The sequence below is a fragment of the Corvus brachyrhynchos genome, unplaced genomic scaffold (assembly GCF_000691975.1).
Source record: "Corvus brachyrhynchos isolate BGI_N302 unplaced genomic scaffold, ASM69197v1 scaffold4, whole genome shotgun sequence".
Lineage (NCBI taxonomy): Eukaryota > Metazoa > Chordata > Aves > Passeriformes > Corvidae > Corvus > Corvus brachyrhynchos.
In genome coordinates this window covers 6,403,543-6,419,045 of record NW_008237878.1, presented here as the reverse complement: position 1 = coordinate 6,419,045, position 15,503 = coordinate 6,403,543, and the positions used below count along the sequence as shown (strand labels likewise).

The following is a 15,503-nucleotide window of genomic DNA, read 5'->3' as shown; positions in this document are numbered from 1 at the left end:
GCTTAACGACTCCAGCGAGAGCTCTAGAGGGGGCGGGGAGCCGCCAAGAGGTATTTGATGGATTCACTTTGGCAACCGTCGGCTACCTTGTCATGCCAATAAAATTATTGCCATTGATTGGGGAGAGGCACGGGCGCATGCTCCGAGGAGCGCATCTCCCTCACGGGGCTGGGTGCAGGCGCCCACGGGGGCTGTATGTGTGTGGGGAGGGGGTTAGGGGTCTCCAGAGGATGAGATGGGGACAGAGCAGGAGAGGGCAGAGGGAAGAGGCAGGAGGAACAAAAGGCCCTTGTGCCGGGCAGCCAGCTGGGAAGAGGCAGCAACATGGGCAGGAGAGGATTTCCAGGGGCTGCGCAGGGGTCGATGCCTGGGGAGTCCGCAGGGGTCACCGGCTGACACCGCCAGGGCCAGGGCTGGGTTCATGCCCCAAATCTGTCCTGTGTCCCCCTCACACACCCCAAAAGAAAAGCCAGCCAAGGCACAGGCAGTAAGTAGGATAGCCAGCAGCAGGGTCACGAGGCGGGCCAAGCCTTCCTGCGCACTCTGGGAGCCGGATTTCACGCGCCGAGACACAAAGGGCCCCTTTTCAGCCAGAGCTGCTTACCCTGAGCACTAAGAGAGGGTGATGAGAAAGGATCCGTGGGGACAGGGACTGGCAGGGTGGGCAGGGAGCCTGACGGCTGCTTCTCCCACCTCACATAGACCACGATCAGGTCATGCATCATCCCCAGGAGGCAAACACACAGGGGGTTTTGTGGTAGAAGGGAGCCAGCAGGCAACAGGGAAATCCCAAAAAGGCCCCAGTCAGCAACTCCCCCTCTCCACAGCACCTATTTTCTGTCCAGACACACCAAGGGTTGTGAGCACACTGAAGCATCCTTAATCCAAAGCTTTTAGAGAACTCAAAGGGGGTGCCTCCATAGGCTGCCAAATCTGCTCCCCCCAAAGCACCCTCATCTCCCTGCCCACAGCAGGACAGGGAGCTGCCGTGGAGCCCCTCAACCCTCCCCAGGCTAGGAGAGGAGCACCACGTCCTGTTGCTAGGGATGGGGATAACCCACAGTGTGAAGAGATTATTATTTTTATTTTTATCAAAGAAGTGAAACCAAATCAGCCAGACATAGGCCCAGTTCAGCTGTGCTTTCTGTGGGAGAGAATAAACAAGCCGTGGCAAGCGCAAGCCCCAGGCGGGGAGCAGATTCCCAACGGAGACATGATGTGTTCATGCCCAAGGCCAGCCCGTTCCAGGACAGAACAGGGAGCTACAGGGATTGCGGTGGTGACTGGGGAGACAGATAATCCTCCAAAAATGAGAGCTCAGCTGGCTGCAAGGGATGTGTAGTGCGATGCTGTCCTGGCTGGGATGCACTGGCTGCACTGTTCTACAATCACTCCTGCCTTAGGGATCTCCAGCACCTGGATCCCCAGAGGTGCTGGGTATCTCCTGCAGGGCTGTGGCAGCAGGGACAGCTCACAGCCTCCCTGGTCCACAGCAGCCAGGGACAGCTGTGGGCAGAGAGCCACCGGCTGCTTTGAGAGAGGAACTCAGCTCATCCCCCCAAAAATAACCAGACAGCACCCAAAACTGGGTCAACCCACAAGGGCTACACTGAGCTCAGCAGAGCCCCAAGGCGGTGCTGTGTGCGTAACGAGGAGCAGAGCAGCAAAGGAGGGAAGCCGGGTCTGTGCTGCACCTCCCAGAATGTCCCACTGCTCCAGCCTCCAGCCCAGCATGGTGCAGTTACTGGGAGGGGGCTGCACCATCAGCACACCCCCTCCAGTGCCATCCTTCTTCCCTCCCTCCCTCCATACAACACTTCAAGCACACCCAAAATCAAGTCCTTGGCACACACATCAAGAGCTGACACGGGTGCAGTGTCAAATGTACCTTTCCAGCACATGACTGAGCACTCCCATTGCAATCATACACACAGCTTCCTATCCACCCAAAAAATAGAAAAGACAACCTAGGAAAACGATAACTGCCTAATAAAAAGATTGCCAATTGAGGACAGGTGGTTTCCAGGAAAAACCCAAGCATTAGGAAGCAAGCCTCATTTCCCTTTCAAAAACATCCCCTGACATCCCTGCTGCAGCATGCTCATGGCTCACGTCCCCATGTCACTTCCCCATCCACAGCATTCTCAGACTATAGGGTACAAGGCCAGGTCCCTGCCGTGCCAGCTCAGGAGTACAGAGGAAGTGGCTCAGTGCTAGCTCCAGCAGCGTTGGAACCCATCCCTGCATTGTTCACCTGGGCACGGCTGGAATTCCCTGAGTGCCCCAGTCCCATGACTGCTGGCACAGAGGACAGCGAGCACGCGGGACCAAGGGCTCTCCAAGCCTGGCCTCTCCACATAACTCAGGATCAGCCAAAGATAACTGCCTGCCTGGTAATGCTGCAGGACAAGCTGAGACTGGGCTGCCATGGGTTCCGCTGCTGCAGCCCGCTCAGCATCCCAGGGGTTGTGATCTCCATCCCCCTGCTGCCTCCCCATTCCAGCCCACAGCCCCTGTCCTGCAGACAGTTTTGCAAATCTGACATTGCCTACAGGATCCTTCCTCCCCCCTGGAGTTGGGGTCTCCCTGCAGCTGTGGTGGCAGCAGGTGCTGCCCAGCACCCTGCCCTCGCAGCAGCAACTGTTGGTGGCAGGGCTGGGGAGAGGCTGCAGGGCAGCCACAGGCTCGCGGGGCTTTTTGGGGGGGACAAAGGGAGGCTCTGTCTGCATGCAACAGTCTGGACAAATGCTGGGCATGGGAGCTGCCATCCAAGGAAAAGCCAGACGCAGCACTGACTCTGGCCTGACCTTACCCCGGCCCAGATGGCGAGATCGGTGCCCCTCAGCAGAGCAGCATCCATTACAGGGCTCCTGGGGGTGGGGAGGAGGGCACCCAGCTGTGGGGACAGCCCTTCCTCTCCCAAAGGAGATGCCAGGGCTTCTGGAAAGGGTGGGGGGGCTGGCAGGCTGCACCAAGCCTAGTGTGGGTGTTTGCCAAGGGGACGGTGGGAAACACCAACAGCTTAAAAGCAGAGGGATTGCAAGCACTGCTGAAGGATGCACCCCCCGACACCGTGCTACTCCCCCACACACCCTCTCTGCCTGGAGGAGCCACCTTGGCTACACTCTGCTGACCCCCTGCCAGGTATCACATCTCCTGGCTGGGGACACACTGGTTCCACTCAAAGCCAGGTCAGCAGCCCCTCCTCACCCTCCCCTGCCTCCGGCCTGGCAGCCAGGCAGCAGGATCAGGTAGCTGCTGAGGCAGCGCTTTGCTGGGCAGCCAGGCAGCCCCTGCCGCAGGAGGGCTGGGCTGCCCACCTCAAGGTCACTGCAGGGACAAGGAGAGGACCTCGTGGCGCAGGATTTGGAGCCTGCAAAGTGCTCCCATGCCGCCAGTAGAGAGCTCTGCAACCCCAGGGGATCTGGGGGCTCCGGGCAGGATGAGCCTATAAAACCTACGTGGCATTCCAGCGCAGAGACAGGACTGAGACCCATCTCTTCAGTCTCAGCAGCTCCATGTCCTCACGCCCTGCAGGGCCAGAGAGCCACACCAGCTCTTTGGGGCACCAAGTTTAAAATTAGGAAAAACAAAGCTTGGGAAAACCCTGCAGGGAAGGAGGATGCTCAAACCACACCTGGGCATCAAGTTCTGGCCACAGCCATGGCTGCAGCATGCAGCCCACCCACCAACCAGGCACCCAGCCTAGATGACCCCTTCCAAATGGCTCTGAAGGTGCAAAGACCAGGGAAAAACTGAAAAAAGCAGTTAGAAGAAAAATCCAATTTGCTGTCTAAAAGCCAACCACCAGCCCCTCTAGATAACTGAGGAACTAGAGGTGTAACACTGTTGCTGTGGCTTTTTGAACCCTCCTCCCACATGCTCCTTCCTTCCCATCCCCATCTAAAAGCTCCCATCTGGAGCCCAGCGGCAGGAGCAGCCAGCAGCAACATGACACCAGTCCCTCTGGATCCCTCATCGATCCGGAAGGGAGGACAAGCTGCCTCCATCCCCACAGCCCTGCTGCCACTCTGCACCCCTCCAAGGACTCCAGAAAGCAAAGCAGAAGATGTGGGGCTAGAGAGAACCCCTCCCTCCTGCTCCCCATCCCAACATGTGCTGCCCGTGCCCCAAAAACACTGCTAATAGGCAGGGGTACAGGTGAGTCTGTCAGGGGTCCTGGGGTAACAGGGGCAGAGCGAGTAGGACATATGGGGACTACACAATGGCATCCTGCTCCAGATTTCTGCCAGGGAAACCACCCTGCCTCCTGCAGGGCACCCTGGCCAGCACAGAGCAGGAGACATAGCAAAAATGCAGAATGCTGTGACCAAGACAGTGCTGGAACACCTCACAAGTCACAGAGGGACAGGTCAAACCCCTCAGCCAAGCTCTGGTCCATAGCAGGGACCCTACCAGGACCTTCATGCGGCCTTTCCCTGGCTGAGGATGTGTTAATGGCAGCTATGTTTATACAGGGCATGTACAGCAGTAATTACAGGCATGATGTTATGATAACAGGAAATCCGTGCCCTGTGGAGATGCAGGCAGAGAAAGGAACGCATGGAGCTATTTGCTAATTGCCACCAACAAGCAGCCTTTTGTGCTGTGGTGGGGTACAGGAAGTGAAGTCTCCCCCTCGCAGGGCTGGAGCCGTCAGCACCCACCTCTGCCCACCCTGCCCAGGTCAATGACAAGGCCAGATGGACAGAGGATCCACACGGACAGAGTCTGCCTCGTGGCAGCTCCAGGGCAGGCCCACCTGCCCCCGAGACATGACAGGATGGGCTCTGATCAACCATCAGCAAGGACTCTACTTCCTTATGATATAACCCTTCCAAAAGGCAGAGGTTTTGTAAATTCAGTTGGCAGAGAGAAGCAAGGGGAAATTGTCCCTCCCCAGCCCTTTGCACACTACCCCAAATACATCAAGTCACTCTATTATGGAGGCACAGCCTGACCTGTACCCCACAAAGGGCCAGTGAGGCAAGCAGTCCCTACCCATCAGCATCACTGAGGCCTTTCCTACCTTTTTGATCTTCCCGCTCCGTGTGCCTGCAAAGACAACAGTTTGTCCTCTGTAGTCATAGGCAGCCACCGAGGTCATCCCATCCTCTTTATCCACAAAGAGTGGGGTCCCCTCGATGGTGACAGTCCCGCCCAGCGGCTGGTTAAAATCCTGGCCACAGAAATTGTCGTCGATCTGCAGCGGCTGTTGGAAGAAAGCAGAGGAGAGATGAGCTTTTTGCCAATGCCTTGACGTGTTGGACCTCCCAGACAGCAATCAGCGATCTCCCACCTTCACCCCACAGTTACAGCACCTTTGGCAGCGCCCTACCACAGCCATCCCACCTCACCAGCCAAGGGAAGGCATGAGTTGATGTTTCCCTAACATTCCCTCACCCCTGATTTTTTTTTTCAGATCCACTGCATGCAGGCCCTCTTTACATCTGAACAGGCTTTGCAGGCCAAGACCACGGCTCTCTGTCCTCTGCATCCTACAGAGCAGCACTTACAAACCCAGCATGAGCCAGCCCAGCATCCCTACTCCACCCTCCATCCCTACCAGTGCCATCTCAGACACGTGGGATGTCAGCAGAAGCTCCCCAGCACACACACATTTCTCTCCTCCTCATCCCAGCACTAAGCTTAAAAAAAAAACCAGCTTGGCAGCAAGGCAGGAGGGTCTGAATCCTGCACCCCAGCCTTCCCCCAAAGACAAAACAATTCCCAGACAAGGCCATGCCAAGGCAAACAAGTCAGGCCTCCTGGAAGAGCCTCACTTCACATAGCAAAGCCTCCAGCAAACACACTACCCACCTGCCAGCCCTGTTCCTCCTCCCACAGGAACGTCTTTGGGAAATCCCCACATTTTTTCCATGCTGCCTTGCCCCAGACAAGGCGCCTGGCTCCGCCAGCTGCCTCCTCAGTTCAGAGGGAGCCCACACATCTGGGAGAAGCTTTTGCAAGCTCTGCCCAGGGAGAGGCAGAAGCAGGGCTGCACTGGCCTCTCTCCACTCTCAAGGCCGTGACAGCAGGGACCTCCAGCAAGGACAGTCCAAGGATGGGCAAGGCAAAGGCAGAGGGATGACCCCTGTGAAAGCTGAGTTGCAGGGAGGGCAGTGGGACCAGGACCAGCTCCACAGCACTCACCTCTACCTCGAGCATCCTCACCCTGACCTGCTGAGCGGAACAACAGACCCTGGCCACGGCTGTCTGGCCTGGGGGGCACATGGGCCTTTCAGTGTTCCCCCACGAGGCAACAGCCTCACATGGTCACACAGCACCAGCAAAATCCCTGTTCTGTCCCAGGCAGTGAAGGGCTTTGCCAAATCCCCAAGGGTGGCAGCGAGCCTGGGTGCAGGAGGGTAGAGCGGCAAGGCAGGCACAGCTGACAGGGAGACAGCCTGCTCCGGTCACGGGATTCTTCCACTTCACAAGGTTCCTTATATAATTTTGAATTTAAAGGGGAGAGAGGTTTTTTGGCAAGCAGCAGGCTCCAAATGCATGCCAGTCCCCAAGGGGTTTTAAATCCATACCGCATGTGCACGGAGCATATGGGAAAATGCCGAGCTCCACGTACGCAAGGGCAGCACAGAGCTCTGTAATTCCCACTCATCACTGCCTGGGAAGCAAGGATCAGCCCGGACCGGCTCCCACCAACAACCCACAGTCACCCATGTGGAGGGGAGAAAACACAGCACTTTTCCATGCCCCAGCACAATACACTCGCAGCTACAATGGCATCAGCCTCCCACAGCCATGGCAAGGCTGCTCGCCCTCCTCACCATGCCACCATTCAGCTCCAAGGCCAGTGGTGCAACTCCCTGCTGCAGCAGGAACTCAGTGCTGTGCCAGCCTTCCAACAGGGAAGGACCAGTCACATTCAGCCTCCCCAGGCACTTTGGGGATGCTGGGCGGCTCCTTCAGTCACTCTAACTTTGGGGTTTGGGTGTTGAGTTAATGTACAGACAAAGATCAACTCCCTTCCCCGCCTGACTGTTGCTCATCCTTCCCCGAACTGGGGGAACTCCTATAGCCAGTCATGAGAGATGCGGGGATCTCCAAAACAGGAACATGGGGCACCACGCGTCTCTGCAACCACATGAAAAAAAGGGAAGGGAAATCACAACCTCCCCACTCATCCTCTGAATGCCAGCCTTGCCCTCTCCTATCCATTGGCCAACACACATACTAAGCATCCTCCTCTGCATTACGAGGCTAGGAATTTTAAAAGAGCAGATCCTAGAAAATCATCTTCCTAATCACAGAGCGAGATGTGAGCGATGTTCCAGCCGATACACAGCTCCCATCCAAATATCCGGGATTTCTCAGGTGCTTTGCTGGGGAAAAACTTCTGTCACCCACAGCCCAAACAAACCCCAGCACCTTCCACCCAGACATCTGCAGTAGCAGAAGGGTTAACGGCAATGCCACGAAGGTATTCAAGCCCTGGCACTCCGGAGTGCAGATTCTGCTCCCTCTGAGTTCAATCTGCAGCTTCCCCACCCGCGCGGCTGCTGAATATGCAAGAGGAGAGATGTTTATGGTGTTTACTGCTCTCTGCTTTGTCTCAACATACTCTCTGGGAGATGACAAATACAGCTGCGCTCTGGGACCGAGGAGCTCCCGCCGCCGCCATGCTGACACCACCTCGATAAATAATTACGCCAACAATTAGCTCATTAACAGCAAACTGCCTCGTTAGGGAAGCGCAGGCAGCACAGAGAGGTCGGGCCAAGGGCGGCAGTGCCGGGGTTACGGAACCCACCGACATCTCTGGCAGATGCAGGCTGTGGGGAGAGGCAAGGCAGAGGGACGGAGGGAAGGATGGACAGAGGGACAGCTGTCCCCCAGCCAGTGCTGGCAGGGACCGACACGCACCACGGCACGCGAGGGCCAGTGACCTTGGAGCGTTTCAGCCCGCAGATGCTGGGATCTGCAGGAGACACTGGGATCTGCAGGAGGCGTCGGGATCTGCCCACTCTCGCATTTGCATGGGTTTTTGCAGGGACCTTCAGCCTACTGCAAGGGGGGGTGTTTCTTTTGGGGGTTCTTGGGCTGTTTTTTTAATTATTTTTATCTTTTGCTTTTATTTCCGTGCTTTCCTTTGGCACCCCTCTCTATTGCCCCTGGCTCAGACACCCCAGGCTGCTATCTGCACAGCACAGCAGTCTTCTCTCTCCCAGCACTACTTTTTGCCTCCTCACAACAGGATCAGGAAATTCGGATTTCCTGGGGAAAGGGACCTGAAGGAGCGGGGAAGCAGGCCCACAGCACCAAGCGAGCAGGAGCGGGTGTCTCCTGATATGCCTTGTCTCATTGCCTCCCTTCAAGCCCACTTACGAAAGCAATGAGGGAGCAGACAGCACGACAAGGCTCGCATCACTCAGCATTATTAATTAGCCAGTAATTCGCCAGTTAACACCATTATAGGCTCACCCCATCCCCCTGTGCATCTCCAGGGCCTGCGATGGAGGATGTGGAGGGATGCAAAGAGCCAGGGAGGAGGTTACAGGAGGCTGGTACTAAGTGCCAGGCTGGGATGCCAGTCTTTTTGTGCATTAATCGCTGCTCAGGAATAATCCCAGTGTGGTACAGTTTGTTACCACCTGCATTTCTCTGGCTGCCCCGGAAAGGATTTGGCTTATCCTGGCCCACTTTCAGCCAGTTTGTCACCAGCCATTGCCCTGTGCCAGCAAGCTGGGCAGCAAGCCTTACTGAGGAGTCAAAACTCATTTTCTCCCTGGGGTAGCCCAGGGAAAGCTGATGCCCACATCCTGCTGGCTCCAGACACTGTCTCTGCCCACACTGCCAGCCCGGGAGTCAAGGGCTCCGGGAACTCCCTGCTGCAACCTCTGCACTCCAGCTTCAGCCCACTGCCCTTTCCCAGCCCTTGTTCCCCCCAGTTTGGGGACAGGAGCACTGGGCAGATGCACTGAGCACATCTGGCCACAGGCACAAAGACCTCTGAGCCCTGCACTGCACAGGGGAAGAAAAGAGCCTGGCTACACAACACCAAGCCCCTCTCAGTGAAACACTGGGAGCAGCAAAGCCTCTGGAGAGGTTCAGGGGCGATTTAGGCAGCAGGGCTGGCACAGGGAAATGGCCTGGGTGCCTCCACAAGATGCCTCTGCTGCTTTTGGAAGTACATGCTCAGGTCTGAGTGCACCAGTGTGAGGAGCCTCCCTGCAGAGCCAGCTTCACTCCCCTTCCCACTTCCAGATCACTGGATCCCAGAGGGAGGGAGAGAGAAATGGGAGGGAGGAATTCGCTCCACTCACCAGTGTTGGTGAGGCATCACTAACATCTCCTGAGCTGCCTGGCAGCCTCTCCTCCCAGCTCCAGCACCAGCTCTGGAGAATCAGAGAATCCCCCTGCAGTGCTGGGGATGAGCATCCCTTGGCCCTGCACTGCTCGAGGTCTGGGAGTGCAGTGCTGGCAAAACCTCCTCCAGAACAGACCAGCCTCAGCCCCTTACTGCCATGAAAGAGCAGAGCAAGAGGGCTCCTTGCACATTTTCCATATGGATGGGGTGTAATTTCCAAGCAACTACTGACTTGAGCAATTACATTTTGCCTCCTTCGAAATAAAAAAGCCAGCATGCCCTTTATTTTCTGGCCAGTCCTCACCACCAAGAAATCTGCCACTGCCATGACTCACCCCAGAGGTGGCTTTATTCTGTTTAGGGGCACAGAAATTCCTGCCAGAAAGAGGGTACATGCTTCAAGTGGTCTGGTTTTGCCTGTGCTTAACACAGCAAGGAGCTGAGGGCTTGACTCACGATCCAGTCATGTCTTGCCCCACTCTGCCTGGCAGCTGGAGAAGGACCGGGACAGAAAACACCACCTGGCTCCCCTGGGGGAGGGTGCCACTCCCCAGCCTAACCCATACAAAAGCAGGAGCCTCCCCATCACGACACACATCCTTCCACCCCACGAGCCACATCTGCAGGACCCAGAGAGTACCTTGAGATCCACTTACTCCCAGGGGCTGGCCACCAGGTAGCAGTCCCAGGACCCTCAGAGTTTAAAACAATCCTCGGAGTGCAGGGGGGCAGAGCAGCCTCCCCAAGCCCAGGGGACGTGGCATTAGTGGGGCACTGGGAGAGGAGAGCCGGGAGTGCGGGAGGCAGCAGCGAGCAACTCCGCCGCCGAGCCAGCAGCTGCGCGACCCAACAGGCAGCCGTGTAACGATTTCATCATTTTCCAGCAAAATTGAATTAGTTCAAAGCCAAAATCTGATTTGCGAGCCCAGCGCTCTTGACAGCAAACCCTTTACTTTGTCAGGCAGCTGTTAGCTGTCTCCTCCAGAGCAGCAGCAAGGACGGTGGGAGAGAAGGCAGGGCTGCTCCACAGGGACACCCCTGCCTCCCTGCCTGCACCCAAATCCCTGCTTGAGCAAGGCTAGGGGCTTGGTGATGGGTGCTGAACACCAGCAAGCGGGGCTTGGGGCAGGTGGGTGATAGCAGGTGGGTCAGGACCTCCACCAGACCCTCCCAAACACACACAGCAGCACCCCAAGCCTGCCTCAGCCCCGTATCTGACCCTACTTGGGGACTATCCAGCCTATGACCTCTCCATCACAGGGAGTTGTAGCCTCCTGCAACTACTTGTGGTTTATAACATTGCCCAGAAAAGAACACAGTAACAGTTCAATGAGAAAACAAACCAGAGAGCCAAGCAGGGAGGTCCCCTGCCCACCACCACTCAAAGGTCCCACACTGAGCAGGTGAGACACCAGCAGGGAGCAGATGCACCTGGGTGAGAACCAAGCAGGAAAACACCTCTCTGGGGACAGAGGGGAGTGCTCCCTCACTTGGGAATCACTGCTCTAGGATAGCAGCACTCACCTCCTGCACCTCTGGATGACAGTTTGCCTTGGCCATTCTCAAAAGCCACCTCTGACAGCGCCTTGTGCTCTCCCAGCACCCCATGGAGAGGATGTGGTCCCTCCATGCTGAACATCTGACCAACTTCTGCTGGGACCACCAGCCTCCCCACCTCCCTCCATCAGGTCTGTGCTCCCTGTCCCACACATCCTGCTGCTTGGCCACTGCCAAGTCCCAGGTGACCCAACACTCACAAACCCACATGTGCCATCTGCAAGGGACTCCACAGCAGAGCTGCCCTGAGGCCTGAGCATCCCACCATCCCAGCCCAACTCACTGACACTGCTCAAATCCACAGGGCAGGGACATCAGAAACAGGCCCCTCTGTCAGCATGGGGCCCCTTCTTTGAGGCTCTCCATGGGCACTGCTGCACCCCAAATCCAGAGAGCTGACCCATCACAAAGCTGTGATTTCCTCAAGGAATGCTACAAGGCAAACTGAGCACCCTGCCCCAATGGCACCAGTCCTTCCCACTGGGAAAACACAGCTCAGGTCAAAGTACTGGGAAAGGTCCAGCCAGAGACCACCACCAGCAGCCAGAAACAGTCTGGCTTGCGTAAAGAACTTACCGAGTTGATGCAGCCCAGCTCCTTATTCAAGAGCCAGGGCAGAGAGAGTTTCCCTTCCCCTCTGTAGCATGACTGGATACGCTCCTTGATTTTATCCTTGATCTTCTTCAACGTGAAGAGGCAGAGCACAGACTCCTTGGGAGGCTTAACCCTATTTTTCTGGCCCTGGGAGAAGATGGTGAAGAGGATATCCTCCTGCTCTGAGATGCCCAGGTACTTGGCCAAAGCCTTGCCAGGCTTGGTCAGGTAGGCGTCCTGGATCAGGCGGTACTCGATGCCGTCCTGCACGCAGCCAATGGGGAATTCCACGTAGGAGTAGAACTTGGGGTCATCCACGCAGAGGCGGACGATCTTGGAGGTGAAAAACTGCTCCCCAGTGGAGTCAGGAGAGGTGAGCTGGGTGTCCAGCTGCAGGGTCAGGTAGTAAACAAACTGCTCGCTGCTGAAGCTGTAGATGTAGTAGATATCAAAGGTGGGGAACTTGGAGAGTGTATCCGAGGGGATTTTGAGCTGCGAGGAGACAAACTCATCCTGGTAGACAAAGCCAAACATCTCTGCGTTCTCCTCATTGGCCATCAGCTTGCGGCTGGAGAGGGTGGGGAAGTACTCGGACTTCCCATCAATGGGCGTCCCAATAAAGAGCTTGTTCTGCCCATTCAGCACCTCGATGATGACACCAGACATGGTGCCCGACTCATTGACACTGGAGAGGTAGTGCTCCTTGCGGTGGTGGGGCTCACCCAGCTTGAAGAGGTCATCCAGCCGCAGGAACTGGCAAATCCCCTGGGAGGCACTGCCGCAGGCAATCAGCCGATTCCCCGAGTAGTCCACCAGCAGCAGTTTGTTCACGTTGTTGGTGGTGACCAGCCCATGTGGGCAGGACTGGACACTGGGCGGAGGGTAACACTTCTCATTGTCCTCCACGGGCCCCGTCACGTGGGTCCGCAGGAGTGTGAGGTTATTGGAGAGCTTGTAGATCCGATTGACAGCCCCCACGTAGACCTCCCCGGTTTTGTTGTGGACCACCAAGTGCGTCAAGCTCCAGTCTGTAACCGGGAAAGTCCTAAAGGGAGATTTGGGGCTGCCTTCCGCCAGCGGTAGCCAGGTGCTCCCCAAGAGCAGCAAGGTCCAAATGTGGATGGACAAGTGGTGCTTGAGCCAAAGGAGCCACATTGCAGTAGCCTCACATCCAGCCAAGGCCATGCCCAAACCCAGCCACAAAATAAATAGAAACAAACCCAAACTAAAGGGATGAGGGAGGGAGGAGGAGCTAACGGGACACAGTCTCCTCTGCTTCCGCTGCGCTCAGCATTCAGGGCATCGTGAGCACGGCCGGTCCAGTCAGCCCTAGAGGTAGAAAGACAAGAAAAGTGGGGTTAGGAGGCTTTCCTGCACAGTCCCAAGCATGTTCCATCCCACCCAGCAGACTCTGCTGCTTCACATTTTCTAGCAGGCAGAAGAGACCCTGGCCTGCTGCCCCAATCCCACTCCACAGCGGTGCTGGGAACAGATGCAAAATCCCAGTGAGCAGCACACACAGCCCAAGCCCCTGCACAGAGGAGGATCTCAAAAGCACCTTTTCAAGGAGCTGCGAGCGAGCCAAGAGCCCCAGCATTTGCCCCTCTTCCTGCCACCTGCCTGCCACGAGGGTCACGGGCAGGAAGGGCTGGAGGGAGCAAGCAGGCATGGCAAGGACAAGCCTGTCCTTCTGCCATTTCTGTGCATTAGAAAACACAGAGCCAGACATGAGGCAGTTGGTTTGAGAGGCTCCAGAGGAACAAGGGGGCACACACAGGGGGAATGGAATGCTCTGCCTGCTGCTGTGCCACAGCTGGGGCTCACCAGCATAGAGCAGCAAAGCAGTGGGGAGCCAGCCAAATACCCCCACACCAGTGGGGTATCCCAGCAGCGGGGAGGAGATGGCCACAGGAAAGCAACGCACAGCTCTGCTCTCTGCATCAGTTCAGCAGCCCCTCTGTTATACCCCATCCCTGTCCTCTCCATCCACCCTCCCCACACAGGCACAAGCACCCCTGGACTAGCGTGAGGTTGTGCAAACCCCCCTGCCAGCACACAGCCCATCCACCCCAGCTGGGACACCAGCTCAGCTTCCCAGCCAGTGCAGATAAGCCGCTTCAAAAGGCAGTGGAGGAGGAGGAGAGCCTCTCTCTCCTCCCTCTCCTTATCGTCCATCTCTGACTCAGCCCAGGATAACCTCTGAGAGGATCCCCAGCAGGGAGTGGCACAGGTAGGAAATATGGCCCTCGGTGACTGGCAGCTCGCCAGATCCCAGTCCGGGCAAGGCAGGGTGTCAGAGGGCAGCCAGCTGCCGTATCAGCAGGGCTGTGTGGGGCTGAACACTGCCCCAGCCTCAGCATCCTGCTCCTGGCAGGGCTGTGGGACCCACCAGCTAGGCCACATGCAAACCTTGGGGGGCTGCATCATCACTGAGCCAGCAGTGAGCCATACAGGTACCCCAACATTCCACACGGCATCCTTCACTTCTGCTGCTCCCCTCCCAAGCCACAGAGCCAGACTGGGAGAGGTCTAATGAAAGGGAGAAACTTTTTTCCCCCTTCTCCAACTCCCAAAAAGACCCCCCCTCTACTTTTGCACAGCAAGCCCAGCCCTAGCCACCCCTGCAGCCCTGCCAGCTCCACTGGGCCCCAGCTACGTTGGGAAAAGCTTCTGCACCACTTCCAAACCCTCTCTGCAGATCTGCCTCTGCCCACATGCTCTGCACCCTGCTCTCTTTGACTTCCCAACACATCCACCTCCAAGGCAACAGTCTCAAGGGATATTTGGACAACAGCATATAAGCAACACTGAGACCAAATCCAGGTGCCACAAAGCTCCATGGGTGTGGAGACAACCAAAGCACCAGCCCTGCAAATCATCCCCATGGTCCCAATCACCCATTCCTAACACCTTTTCAACACTGGGAGCCTCCCAGCAAGGAGTAGGTAGTCACAACACTGTCAGAGCAAGAGCACTCCCAGAAGACACTGACACTGCCCAGAATCTTCATTTTTCTGAGCTTGTTGGTAAGAGAATAACCACGAGCACCCCGGATCAGAGCTTATTAGCCCCAAACCACACTGATGGGGGACCGAGTGGTGCTGTCAGCACAAACCCACTGGTTAGCCCAGAAAGCCACAGCCCAGCAGCTGCAGACACTGGGGTTTCCTGACAGAAACCAGAGAGTGGTTTCCCACCCCAAGAAACTGGCACAGCTGTCACCAAGCCACTGCTCCCATGCAGCTGAGCCCCTCAGGAACAGCATAGTGGCTGCCTGGCAAGGAGACCAGCACCGACACCAAATTCATGTGTCAGTGACATGCCAAGGAGAGAAGGAATGGGGAAGATGGGGAAGGTGACAGTGGGAGATTGGTGCAGCGTGGGGATGCCAACCAGAGCATCTCCTGCCAGGACGAGAGAGCATGACAGGAAACATGCTTTCTTGGTGCATTTCTGTGATTCATTGCTTCTATTTCAGGAAGTGGGTGAGAGAACTAGAGGTCGAGCTGCTGCCACAAACCAGGGCTAGAAAGCCCAACAGGAGATTCCCAAATTAACGTAGGGAACTGCAAATCAGAAGTTGGAACGAGAGCAAAGTGAGGCAGAGCTGGGGCGAGCTGAGAGATGACACTCTGCAGAGCTCCTCAGAGACTTCTGCTCCTAAATATACTACAGCAGCAATATCTCGTCCTAGTGACCTGACACCAGTGGTGGTTTCGTCCAGTCCTGCTCAAAACCATCAGCAGCAATTAATAAAAATTAAACAGCACAAATGGCTAGTTTGTCTACTTTCTTCAGGGTTCAGTGATACGGGTTCCCGAACTTTGGATTGAACTAAAGCAGGGCTCAAGCCCACCACAGTGCAGGCAGCTCTGCACTGGAATATGGGTGGTGGCACAGCCCCTGCTCCCTGCCCATGGGAGGAGCAGCCAAAGGGCATCTCCCTGCAGTCACACAGCCTCCAAGTCCCATGGAGAGGTCACAGTGCAGCTAAGGCAGGGCAGCTGCTCCACTGGTACATTCT

The 15,503-nt window shown here is 56.5% G+C and overlaps 1 protein-coding gene across 1 annotated transcript in view; it reads right to left on the bottom strand.

Moving 5' to 3' along the window:
• PLXNA1 (plexin A1) overlaps nt 1-12,808 on the bottom strand; it is a 103,592-nt gene extending 90,784 nt beyond the window's left edge. The window contains 2 exon segments of the mRNA XM_008632237.2: nt 5,030-5,212; nt 11,462-12,808. Coding sequence (XP_008630459.1) covers nt 5,030-5,212; nt 11,462-12,664 — 1,386 coding nt within the window. The 5' untranslated portion in view covers nt 12,665-12,808.
• Between the last annotated feature and the right edge of the window lie 2,695 nt (nt 12,809-15,503).